This window comes from Balaenoptera borealis (assembly GCF_965194805.1).
Source record: "Balaenoptera borealis genome assembly, chromosome: 3".
Classification (NCBI taxonomy): domain Eukaryota; kingdom Metazoa; phylum Chordata; class Mammalia; order Artiodactyla; family Balaenopteridae; genus Balaenoptera; species Balaenoptera borealis.
In genome coordinates, this window is record NC_138866.1 from 36,187,616 (window position 1) to 36,200,614 (window position 12,999).

At 48.1% G+C, this 12,999-nt stretch overlaps 1 protein-coding gene and 1 long non-coding RNA gene across 7 annotated transcripts in view; one reads left to right on the top strand and one right to left on the bottom strand.

Moving 5' to 3' along the window:
- Window positions 1–350: 350 nt before the first annotated feature.
- The window catches only part of LOC309626203, a 31,236-nt gene continuing 18,587 nt past the window's right edge, over window positions 351–12,999 (top strand). Inside the window, exons 1-2 of one of the 3 annotated variants that reach the window (XR_014243015.1) lie at window positions 351–1,769; window positions 4,869–5,669. This is a non-coding gene — a long non-coding RNA (uncharacterized lncRNA). Of the gene's footprint in view, window positions 5,670–12,999 lie in introns of all 3 variants that reach the window. The other 2 variants (XR_014243016.1, XR_014243014.1) reach the window with 2 other exon arrangements.
- The window catches only part of LOC309626128 (protein farnesyltransferase subunit beta), a 77,532-nt gene continuing 73,698 nt past the window's right edge, over window positions 9,166–12,999 (bottom strand). For all 4 annotated transcript variants that reach the window (XM_082386606.1, XM_082386607.1, XM_082386608.1 and 1 more), the window contains one exon: window positions 9,166–10,668. In XM_082386606.1, the coding sequence (XP_082242732.1) occupies window positions 10,537–10,668 (132 nt within the window). In that variant the 3' untranslated portion in view covers window positions 9,166–10,536. The remainder of the gene's footprint in view (window positions 10,669–12,999) is intronic.

Below are 12,999 nucleotides of genomic sequence, written 5' to 3' on the forward strand. Positions count from 1 at the left end.
GATATTTTCGTTCCTTTACAGTTGCCCCAAGGGCAAGGGTATTAATGGCCCAGTTTTTTAAATTCTTGATATGCTAATCCCATCTGTAGAGTAGCTACCACTTCAGCAAAGAACTATGTCAGCTCACAGAGCTATCAACTTGGAAAGGTTTAAAAAACAAGCCTAGAGTAGATGAGAGCCCTGAACTAGGACTGAAGAGAGCCGAATTCGATTTCTAATAATAGAGTGTAGTGGATTATGCTTGGGCTCTGAAGTCAGGTTGCCTGAGTTCAAAATCCCGGCTCTGTCAGTAGCTGGTAATCTCGGGCGAGTTACTTCTCTCAGCCTCGGTGTCCTCATCTATAAAATGAGGATAATAGTAGCTTTAACCACATGATGTGGCTGTGAGGACTAAAGGAAATAATGCTTATAATGCACTTGACCTCAGGACCAAGGGAGCACTCAGGTGCCAGCTGTCGTCATCTACATAGAGCATGTGACCAGGGCTGAATCTGCAAGACGGAAAAATCCGGCTCCTGCGGCCGTCTCCGGACTGCATGAGGGTGGACTTCTCGGTATCTCACAGATGCTTCCCACCCCTGAGATGTGCCCTCCCTGTACAAGGCAGGGTGAATAAAGAGACGGCAGGGGACCGACCCCAGAACTGGAGTGACACACTCCAGGGTTCAAAACCGGAGAATGTACCTTAGATCTGTTGTCAGCCGGAGTGAGACTGTGTCATCCCCTCCCTCTGCTACTCGGTGGCATCTCTAAACTTTGGACACTTGGTGCTCTGCCTGGCAGAATTGTTCAGAAGCCTCCACGGTGGTGTTACTTAAAGTGGATCCTTGGCCGTGCCCTGGGGGTGCTTGTTAAGAGGATTCCTGCGCTCCTGCTCCTCTGACCTGCAGCATACCATGGCCCACCAGCCAGAGTCGGGCTGTTTAACAAGCTCTCCCAGGTGGGTCTCATGCACTCAGCAAAGTAACTCCCAACAGCAAAGTAACCCAGGGAACAAAAGGAAGCTGTTGGGAAAGTGAGTCACAGCTGAATTAGCCAGCTGGGTCTGAGACCGGGCTCTTTAAGGCTGCACTTGGAGAAAGGGGGCGTAGAGGGGCTTGTTAAACAGTCCTATTAATAGCACTGCCTTGAGGGTGTTTCCCTTCTCCCCGTGGGGCTCCAACACTAGTGAGGGCTGCCCTGCCACCTGTTTTTGAAGCCCCAAGCAAGGGTGATACCATGGGGCAGCAGCCATTTTTATGCCACACACTGGCTGTCCTCTGTCACTAGGCAGGTTTATAAGCCAGCCAGAGCAAGGCTATCTCTCAGGCCTGTTTGCCAGGCTCCGTTCTGGACAGCCTCCGGGAACATAAAACTAGAGCTTTTCTTTGCTCAAAACAGTTTCTCTAGCCTGAGGAGGAAACCCAGGTAGGGAAAAGGAGTTTACCAGCCTCTACATTTGGATGCACAGTGGAAAAACCATGGTAGGAACTAGGACCCTTCTGAAGCACTGCTGGATCATGAATGGGCAAAGACAGTGTCCTTCAGTTGTGGGGTTCGATAGTTTGGGGTTTACTAAGGCATGGGCTTAATTAATACAGCCCCACACTTGCCGCGAGAAGGGGGTAAACAAAAATATTTTCTAGTTCATTTCTCAGGTAGAGAATCAAATTGGCCAAATACTCATTCCCTGACCAGGTTTGAGAAGCAGGCTTAGCTGTACGCAGGACTAATGGCATCAGGCCCCTGCTCGAGTTCTGGAGGCTCTCCCAGCAAACATCACCCAGCTGGTAAGTGTTGTCATTGCTCCGTTAGGGTCAAGGTGGGGACAGGAAGCCTGAACGCTTCAGAACCAGTGCCTGGGTGGGCCAGGCTCTGAGCCCACCTATCTGGACTGGCTCTGGGTGAAACTGCCGTGGTTTCCTGAGGCATCAGGACAGCAGTAGCACCAAGTGCCATTGTGAGGTGTGAAGGCATAAGTTGGAAAGCCTGGCACTTTGGAAGGACTCACATGTAACAATTCTTGGGTCTATCTGCCGGCATGGGTCCTGGCCACGCAAACATTTGAGTTTTGTTGAAATATGGAGTGAATAAACCCTATCCTTCAGTGTGTTCAAATCCTCACAAGAAAGGAGCAGTAAATATATGTTGAATACCGAAGGCTGTGGTAACAAACAGGCTTTGCTTGACTTCTGAAGGGATTCCAGCAAGACATAATCTGTTACCATTTGAAAATATCTCAACTTAGGAAATGAAATACATGGAGTCATCAATGGCTTGGAGGTGGCAGGGACAGAGCCGGGGCTAAAGGACAGTGGCCAGCGGCTTTGGACCAAAAGGCCACACAGCAAGGCCAGCCAGCTGAGAGGAGGAATGTCAGTCACATCCATAGCAGGCTGGTGGGAGACTTCGGGTAGGGGAACTCTGGTTCAAATGACTTGACTGTTTCCCAACCAGGTAGTGAGTCCAGGGCCCTCTCCTTTGCAGAGAGCTGCCATGAACGGTTCGGCAGGCCTTTCCATCTGGGAGCTCCCATGAGGCCAGGTGTGATCTTCGTGCTTGCTACTGCACCCCAAGCACAGTGCCTGGCCTCTCACAGGCACCACACACAGACACAAGCATGTGTGTATGTTCATCTCTGAGCACTGTTAGGTCAGTCCTGAGGGTGCGTCTGCATGAGTTCAATCCATGGGTATTTGACTGGCACGTATTCTCAGCCCAGCCCTGTGCCAGGCACTGGGGAGATTCAGGGCACCTAATGAAGCCTAGGCCCTGCCGCCAAGAAGCTTAGAGGAGTTGGAGACCAGACTCATGCACGTGGCACAAGTGTGCATGTCCGGGCTACAATGCCAGAGGAGTTCAGAGGCTGGGGCCCTTGACGAGAGAGGGCTGGCAGGTGGGAGGGGCAGGGAACAGGGCCAGGTCATCGCTTCTCAAGCTCTTGCTGCGCTCTCCTTCCTGCCCGAACAGAACCAGCCCAGGGCTTCCGGTGCAGCCGGCAGAGAAGCTGGGTGGAGGCTATGGGTGAAAGGAAGGTGGGCCAGAGCCTGCCCCCTGCACGGGCTGGCTAACCATTCACATCCCACCATGTAGACTGGCCACCGTGGGATCCAGGCCCAAGGCAGCCACTGCTCTCGAGACGGAGGGGAGGGACTCGAGGGGTGGAGACCAGTGACGCATTCGCCTTCCTTGGGAGCATGGTGCAGGTCTCCAGGGTACTCATGTCATCACCCCCGTCATCATCCGCCTCACAGGGGGGCCACTGCAGGGCACTCACCACGCTCCTGCCAGGCACTGGTCAGCACGCCTGGGCAGCAGAGTCCCTGCAGCCCCAGGGTGCACCCAGCCTTCCCCTTGAGAGAGCTGTGCCACTGAGCCTGCTCTGACTCTGGTAGCTGAAGTCCCAGGCTCCTGTCACCCGCTTTGTCTCATCGGCCCAGGCCATCACAGGTACAGCAGATGGCAACATGAGGTCCCGCATCCAAGATAACAAAACTGCAATACCTTTTATTATGGAAAGAATTTAATGTGACCAAAGGTTGTGACAGTAGAATACTAAACCCTAATGTAGGGACTTCCCTGGTGGCGCAGCGGTTAAGAATCCGCCTGCCAATGCAGGGGACACGGGTTCGAGCCCTGGTCTGGGAAGATCCCACATGCCGCGGAGCAACTAAGCCCGTGCGCCACAACTACTGAGCCTGCGGTCTAGAGCCCGTGGGCCACAACCACTGAGCCCTCGTGCCACAACAACTGAAGCCCGTGCACCTCGAGCCCATGTTCCACAACAAGAGAAGCCACTGCAATGAGAAGGCTGTGCACCACAACAAAAGAGTAGCCCCCGCTCGCTGCAACTAGAGAAAGCCCGCACTCAGCAACAAAGACCCAACACCGCCCAAAAAAAAAAAAAAAAAAAACCCTAATGTACCCATTACCCAATGTCAACGATTACCAACATGCAATACTTCTTGAAAGAAAAGGGATGGAAAATGCATTATTATTAAAAGTAAGAAAGTGTGGGTATGGCAAAGGGACACGGAGCCAACTGAAAGAGCTCCTGATGGCCAAAGCTGGAACAATTTGAGCATTAAAATAAACATAGTATTGGAACACTGATACATAACCCAAAGTATAAAATAAATATTCATGAGTGCATACTGCTATAAATGATTGAATAAATAAATGGAGCATAGACAAACCTCCCAAACAAAAGAATTCCAAATAATCGATGTAGCTACTCTACCCTGTAGGATGTGGGGCATAACTCCCCATCCCTTAAGTGCGGGCTGTGCACACGGACTTCCTTCTAAAGGGAACAGCAGGGGAAGGGGAAGAAAGAGGAACCTTATGGTGGGGAAACCTGACAAACCTCAGCCAGGTGGCCAGGGTTAACAGCATTAGTGATGAGCCATGTTGATAGCATGTACCATTGATAGGATGTGATCAGAGGGCACTTGACCTCTGTGGTGTTCCTCCCCCCAAACCCAGTCTAATCAGAAAAAATGGACACAAATCCCAGTTGGTGGACATTCTGCAAAATACTTAACGAGTCCTCAAAACTGTCAAGGTCACTCAAAGCAAGGAAAGTCTAAGGATGTCACAGCCAAGAGCAGCCTAAGGAGACATAATGACTAAATGTAATGAGGTATCTTGGATGGGATCCTGGGGCAGAGAAAGGACATCAGGTAAAAACTAAGGATTCTGAACAAAGTATGCACTTTAGTTAATATATTAATATTGCCCATTAGTTATAGGATGAATGTATCATATTTATATGAGATGCTAACAAGAGGGGAAACTGACTCAGGGGTATATGGGAACTCAGTGAAAGTTTATTTTTTTAAATGCACTATTGTCATTGTTGTTGTTTTCCCACATCTGTGTTTCTGCAGGGGGCAGAGAAAGCTTCCCACTAAGCTGGGCTGGCAGTGAGCACTCTGCCCTCCCGCCTGGTCTCCTTGGATGTGCCCGGGAAGTAGGAGGGAGGATCGTCAGCCGCCTGGCCCCGTCCTCTGAACCTGCTGCACCAGCTGGTAAAAAGCAGAGGCAAGGAGGCTATTGCGAGGAAGTGAAAGAGGATGTCCAGGAACCAGTCAGGCATGCCGGGCTGGAGTGGAGAAGGCTGGCTGTGGTCAGCTCCCGGGAAGACTGACTCACCGGGGCCTTGCTTGTGACTCACGCAGCGTCACACTCTGCACTGGGGTGGCACGCATTTGGTGCAGGGGGCGTTGCTCTATGCCAGGGACCTGACAGACAGTGGGCAGCGGGTTAGAAGGGTGAGGTGAACCTGCCGCTGCTGTTCGCTGTCACCATCCTTGTCCTGGTGAAGATGGGGGCAGGCATTCAGGGCCTCGGTCGTCCACCCCTGGAGCTAACTCATGCAGGTTTAGCTACTGCTCCCCACCCCCGAGACCACCCATTTCAGAGACCTGGGGTGGTGGAAGCACATGGGCTTTGGAGGCAGCAGGTCTGGGTTCAGGTTCAGACTCCACTACTTGATAGCTAGGAAACCTTGGGTGAGTCACTCAAGCTCTCTGACCTGCTTCTCCAGTTGTAAAATGCAGACACACCTGCCTCACCCGCCTCATGCGGTTGAGTCAAGGATCAAATGAGGAGAGACGGTGACCAGGAGGCTGTCTCAGGGGTTGTTTGGATGGAGGTGAGAAGAGCGATCAGCGTTCTCCAGGCAGCAGGTAAGGAGTTCATGGCTCTGGGGCTAATCCGCAACAGAGTTTTGTATGTATCAGGATGCTTTGGGTGGCAAGAAATAGTAAATCCAACTCACACTGGCTTACACAGCTGAAAAATGCAGAGGCAGATCCAGGCTGCAGGCGTCGTGTGACAGGGTTCTGGCCGTGTTTCTCGGTAAGTGTCTCAGGGAGTCTGTGTGGACTGGCCTCTAAGGCTGGCTTCCTTCTAGGTAGGAAAATGGTTGTCGGAGTCCCAGGCCACACATTCCACCATCCCTAATAGGAGAGAACTGCTTTTCCCCTGTCATCAAAGGTCCAGGGCTTCTCTCTCTTTGGTCTATTTTAGGCCACATCCTTGGCTCTGAATCAGTCACTGAGGCTAGGACAAACCATGCTGATTGGCTTGGGCCTGGGTTATTATTAAACCTGAACAAATTACTCAAGCAGAGGGATGGATTAAAATGATTGGCTTAGGCCAATCAGGGCCCAGCCTGGAGGTAGGAGGGGGGACACACCCACACAAGTCTTTTGGCTGCCACAGCTGGGGAGGGGAGGAATGGATGCCACAGTGTCCACTACAGGTTTCTAGAATCCACCATTGGAGAGATTGGAGAGAACGTGGTGATTTTGCCTCTCTAGCATCCATCTCCCCCTTTTGGCTACAACCCTAATTTGCACTGGGGCTTCATTCCTTCCCCATTCTTGGACTATGTGCTTCTGATGGAGCCCCATTTCCCACTCATGGGAGAAGCATTTGATCAATCAGTGCACTGTAATCTCCTGGCCACAGGACTGCATCTCAGAAAGGCACTTGGCTTGATCAAAGTCAGTGAAATGCAATGATACTCACTGGGAAGAAAGTGCCAGCTGCTCTTGTCTGCTGAACTTGACCCTAAGAGGATGTAAGGTCTGGAGCTATTGCTGCTGCCATTTTAGAACCACATGCAGAGAGCCTGAGACTGGAGCCGATATAGAAAGATGGAAGGAAAGCCACTGAAGCCACTCAGAAAGCCAAGCTAATTCCTGGACGATTCAGTTTATGAATCAACACATCTCCTCTTTGCTTTAAGCCTGTTTGGGTCAGGTTTTCTGTCAGTTGCAACAATTCCTTAAATCATACAATTCTCCTTCCTGTTCAAGGGCAATGAATGCCCTGAGCAGTGCATGTGGGTGGCTAAAATGTTTGGGCCGAACTTTACCAAGTACATTTTGTCATTTAACACTAATATTATGTACATGGAAAGCATCCCAGCCATGAAAAGATGTAGAAGAATGCTAAATGAATATGGATGGGATTTAGGCTAGATCAGGGGTAGGCAAACTACAGCCCATGGACCAAATCTGGCCTACCATGTTTTCATAAAGTTTTATTGGAACACAGCCATGCTTTGTCTGCAGCTGTAAAGCAGAGTTGAGTAGTTGCTTGCAAAGCCTAAAATATTTAGTAATTTGGCCCTTTACAGAGAAAGTCTGCTGCCCCCTGGTGTAAATCGTGGAAGAATAAAATATTAGCAAAATACTTCCCCAAAATGAATACCTGAATCCCCAAATGAAAGCAACACTGAACAGCCGTCCACCATAGACCTCTGTATCCTTGTATTAATATCAAGCCCTATTATCAGCGTTAGGAGAGCAGACTTTCATTGTACCGAACTTATCCCAGACGGTGAACGAGACATCCTATGTCTTTGTTAAGATTTGGTCTCCGCAGTGCCTGTATCTTAGTAGCCCTGGCCACAGAGGGTCTAGGAAGCCTGCAGGCCTAAGAACAGTCATTTCCCACCCCAGCCATTACCCTTTCCTCTGACTCGGGATGCTGAAGCTGCTGGCTATTTCCTGCACGTAGTCTAGTGACCCTCTTCCATAGGGAGGTGGGATCAATGTCAACATGGTGGGAAGAAGAGACAAGTTCTTCAGCTTTCATAACGGAATGTCAGCATTGTTATCTGTACATCTCTGACTTCTGATGTCAATGGATTCCACTTCTACCAACAATATAGTGCACTCAAGAAGCTCCATGTTTAGTTCCCGGCTATCAAGCTCCTGCCAGAAGCACAGCATAATTAATACTGGTGAAATAGCCAAGGTCATGTAAGCAACCACCCTGCCAGGGGTTTCTAAACTCCATCTCTCTGCTAAGTTAAATCACCAGGAGGCAACATACCAAGATCTAAGGCTAGTCCTCCATGGTAGGACATCATGGAACTGTTATTTAATATTATGGCCTCTGCTTTTGTGTGAGGTCTTCCTGAGAAGTGGCTTCATCAAGGACACTCCTGCATTGTCACAACACAGTGGCCAGAATCTAACTAGTGGCTTCTAACTCAGAAACGATACCACGAACAGAGGGCAGTTTAGGAATATTGTTGACTGGTATTGTTCTCTCAGGCAAGTTCACGCTGGCTTATCCACAAGGTCCCGCTTCTGCTCACCGTAGGGTCTGGAAGGCTTCCCAACTTACACAGCATTCAAGGTGGGTCTGAGATAGTTCCAAGGGGGACGTTGGGGCCCATCTGGATATAGAGATCTGTAGTCGGCTTATATTTCTTTATTGATAGGGGAAATATTTATTTGGGGCAACCTACCTTGAATCCTATGTAAGTGGCTCCAACTTAAGGATCCACATGATAAATATGAGAATCTACCTGCAGGACCCACTTTGAATGCTCTTTAAGTTGGGAAACCCTCCAGACCCAAATGGGAGCAGATAGAAGTCTCATGGATATGCCAGTGTAAACTCCCCTACCCTTTGGGGCCCACCTCAAATCCTCTCTCCTTGGTGTAAAGCCAGTTCAGACTGAAGCAATCCCTTCTGTCTCTTAACCACACCAATTATCACTGCAATTAATCTCGTAATACCTTGAGGCTAGTGGTGTTAGAGGGTCTGGCCTTTTGTTGTAGTGATGGGAAGGGTGCATTTCAATATGTTGCTTTGTAGCCTGAACTTTTGTTATCCCAGCAAAAAACAGCATGGGGGCAGGAATTACATTCCAGGACGTGGCTCTGGCTTATGCTCTACCTCCGAGGGTACCCTCTCCTTTCCTGTCAAGGTGGGGCAGGCCACAGAGCACCCGCCTTCTTGGCTTCCCCCTGGGAGAGGGTCTATTCCCAGACGAGGGACGCCAGGTGACACAGGATTCCGCCCTGCCCCTGGCCAGGACGTCACCCACCCCACCTGCTGCTGAGTGCCTGCGTGAGGGCTCGGGAGCGCAGACCCTGCTCGTAGCCAGCTGGAGGAGACAGACTCCCAGACCGTGAAACTGTGTGGAGTGCTGGGACAAACTGAAGTGCTCCGGGGGGCTTTTCCCCTCCTTGTCCTCGACTGGAGAAGGGATGTGAGGGAGGAAGGCAAGTCAGACCTCTTTGTAACTACTGACTCGCCCGGCCTGCAGTCGCACACGGGAGGAGACTGGCGACCCACGAGCAAGCTGCAGAACTCCGAACACTGGGCACTCGGAAGGAATTTTCTTGGTACCAGTCACAAATGAGAGACATCATAGAAAAGGTTATTCTTTTACTATTTCAAGGAGGTAATACATAGCCCAATACACCAAAGCACTAGGGAATTAGAGGCAGCAGATGGCCAGAGTTTTTGAGAAGAGCCTTATGCTGCATCTCCAGGCCCCCATCTGCCCACAGCCCATGGCTGCTTAGAGAAAGGCCAGACCAGCGACAGGGAGCTCGCTGTGACCGCAGCAGTGGACAAGTGAGCCAACTCCTCAACACCCCACTGACTGAGAAAGGGTTCTTCTGTGAGGGCAGCAGAGGCCCTGCCAGGCTGAACACGCCAGGCAGCGCTCAGCCCTGCCCCGGCCAGGTTTACGTGCTACTGCCTCAGCAGCACCCAGCTTATCTAGCGCTTGGTTTTATTTCTCTGAGCCTGGAGTGGGCAGGATGTGAATAAATCCTGAGTCAAAAATTAAGGTGAAAGTCTTTTTCTTAGTAGTGTTAATACTTGGGGCAAGAGAAGACAACACCGTCTTTGAGGAGGGTGGGCTGGGAGTCGGTGGAAGACGGAAACAGACTGGCCACAGGCTGAAGGTGCTGCCTTACGGTCCTCAGAGGGCCTTTTCAGGGCACCTGGGGTGGGGGGGTGGGCTGAGTGGGTGGGCCCTGGGGCTGCTTCCTCTGGCACAGAGTTGAACTAGAGGTTCATTTTCCACTCATAATTGGCTTCCCGGGTCTAAGTCACCACAAGTGGGGCTGAAGCAAATCCTGCCCATGTACCTGCCCAAGCCGGCCTTGGAGATGTGTGGTCAGTGCCCAGTGTGGACAGGGAGGGACTCACACCTCCCGAGACCTTTCTCCTCCCACCCCAGCTCCTTCCCCTTGCAAGTAACCAGGCTGGGAGGTGAGCGCCTCGGGCACCTCTGAGTGAAGTGCCACCATGTTTTTTTCCTGGAGAATTCATTTTGGTGGGACCCAAAGCCCCTGCCTAGGCATGGAGCAGACTTATTTCCGCCCACGGAGGCCACCTTCCTGGTGACTTAACGGTGGCACAAGGAGGAATCGCAGCAGCAACTCCGGATGCCGTAACACTCACAAACATCATTCGCTGCGATGCGACGGTCGCACTGGAGAGCTGCACTGTTCCCCAGCCAACCCTGGCCAGGCCAGAGCGGGTTCAGATGCCGCATGGCTGAAGACTTTTTGGTTGGACAGGAGTGGAAAGAATTTTTTAAAAACCACACCACTGTGTTCTCTAAACACAGAGCCATCAGTTTTGTTTTGTTTAACAAGAAAGGACAGAGGACCAAGCTTCACAGCGGCCAAGGCTTGTGCAGCACAGAATGCAGTATGTATCGAAATGTATAAACCTTGGTCTGAGTGGGGAGGTGGGTGAACACAGAGCTGCGGCACACCGTGTCCTCTAGTCAGTGGCAGGCTCTGCTGTTGCCTCATCCTCATGCTCCTCGAAGCCTGGAACTGGCTTCTGCAGAAAGTGCATGGTGGCCTGGATCACCTTATCTGGTCCAATATTGTACACAGGGTGAGTGGGCTGCTGCAAAGAGAAGAACAGATGCCAGTTAATCACCCCAGTGGTCCTTGGAAATGTGCACAGCCTTTGCCCATTAAATGCACTTGTAAAAATGTAACATAAGGAATCATCAGAGATGCGCTAGGATCTCACAAGGCCCTGATGTTCAACAACAGGGTATTGGTAAAAACATGTTACAGTATGTGGGACACAAAGGAATATTATAGAGCCATTAAAAAACATGCTTTCAAATATTTGATGATATTGGCAAATACTTATATTAAGTGAGGAAATCAGTATGCGTGATATTATCCCAAACTTACTTTTTAAAGTGTTGATAGATGTGATTTATATAAATAGGCAAAAAATGGACATATGCCAAAATAGGAACCGTGACATGACTGTTTTAAATTTTCTTATTTATACTTTTATATATATTCCAATTATTAAAACAATGAACATGCATCTATATTTATAATCAAGAAAATGGACCACAACCCTGTTACACTTCAGTAAAGGTGTCAGGCCATATATAAATTATTTTATATTAACCCACTGCACCACAGAAACCCAAAATAAACTTTGGTCTGAGACAGGGCACAATCCTAGGCCAGTATTCAGGACTCTTCCACCCTGGGACAATGAAGAAGGGGACATAATTGCAAGAGATTTAAAAAATTTTAAGAAAATACTATGAGCAACTTCATGAGAAAACATATAAAAATTCAGATAAACTGAATAGTTTTATAGAACAATACGAATTTTCAAAATTGCTCAAGAAGAAATTCTTTAAAACCTATATGAATAAGTTAAATCAATAACAATTGTTTTTTCTGCTACCACCATTCCCCCCCAAAAATACCAGGCCTACATGGTTTCTCAAGCAAGTGTTAGCTTACAAGATAATCTCTAACTTATACAAACTTTTCCAAAGAAAAAGTAGAGTAGGAAGACACCCGTCTAATTTTATGAGGCTATATTATCCTGAAACACAAACTGGAAAAGAATACAATAAAACAAAATTTTAGATCAGTCTTTCTCATGAACACACATGCAAAAAATCCTAAATAAAAATACTAGCCAAAAATACCAACAGAGTGAATCCAGCAGGTGTTAGAACAGCACATACACCCCCCACACTCTATATCACCAAGCAGGGCTTATCCCATAACGTCAAGGTCACATCAGAATATGCATTAACAAAACACAACATCAGATTAAAGGAGAAAAGCCAGATGAGAAAAAAGCATTCAATAAAATTTAACACTAGATTATGACTGAAATAAAACAAAAAAACAACCCAGTAGACCAGGAACAGAGGGGAACATCCTGAACCTGATATGAAATGTTTACCAAAACCTCACAGTAAGCATCCTCCTCAATGATGGAATTACAGAAACCTTCCCATTACAATCAGAACACTTTCTATTACCACCTCCAGTCAACACTCCATGGGGGTTTTAGCCAACATTACAAGGCAAGAAAAGAAATAAAATTCTTAAGAATCAGGAAGGAAAAAGCAAAACTCCTTACTTGAAGATGACATTATGTTCTAAATAAGAAATCCAAGAGATTCTATAGACAAACTATTACAACTATCAAGAGAATTCAGAGGGAATTCCCTGGCGGTCCAGTGGTTAGGACTCCACACTTCCACTGCAGGGGGCCGGGTTCAATCCCTGGTCAGGGAACTAAGATCCGGCAAGCTACGTGGAGCAGCCAAAAAGAAAAGAATTCAGCAAGGCTGCTGGGTGCAAAGTTAAACTATAATTATCAATAGCATTTCTATACATTAGTAACAACCAATTACAAAATAAAATGGAGAAAAATATTCCAGTCACAATAGACACAAAAACTATAAATTTCTTAGACAGAAGTCTAACAAAAGATGTGCTAGTCCTTTATGGAGAAAATGATAAAAGACCATTAAAAGAAATGTAAAAAATCTGAAGAATTGTGCTTATAAATGGGAAGCCTTAATGTTAAAGTCAGTTCCCTCCCATTAATCTTACATTCAATGTAATTCTAATAAAAATTCCACTAGTTTTTTTTTGTGTGTGTGTAACTTGATAAGCTGATCCTAAAATGCACAGGAAATCCTAAAATGCAGAAGGCAAAGACTATCCAAAGCAGTTTTGAAGAAAAAGAATGAGGTGGGTAGGTGAGACTTGCTTACCTGCATTTAAGATTTGCTTAAGACAGCGAAGATAACAAACAGACCAACAGAATAGTGTGTCCAGAAACAGTCACCTCATATACAGAAACTTGAGTATGTGACACACATGTCATACACATCAATAGGAAAGGTTGTAAACTTCAATAAATGGTGCTGGTCAATTGGTTAACCAAAATGGG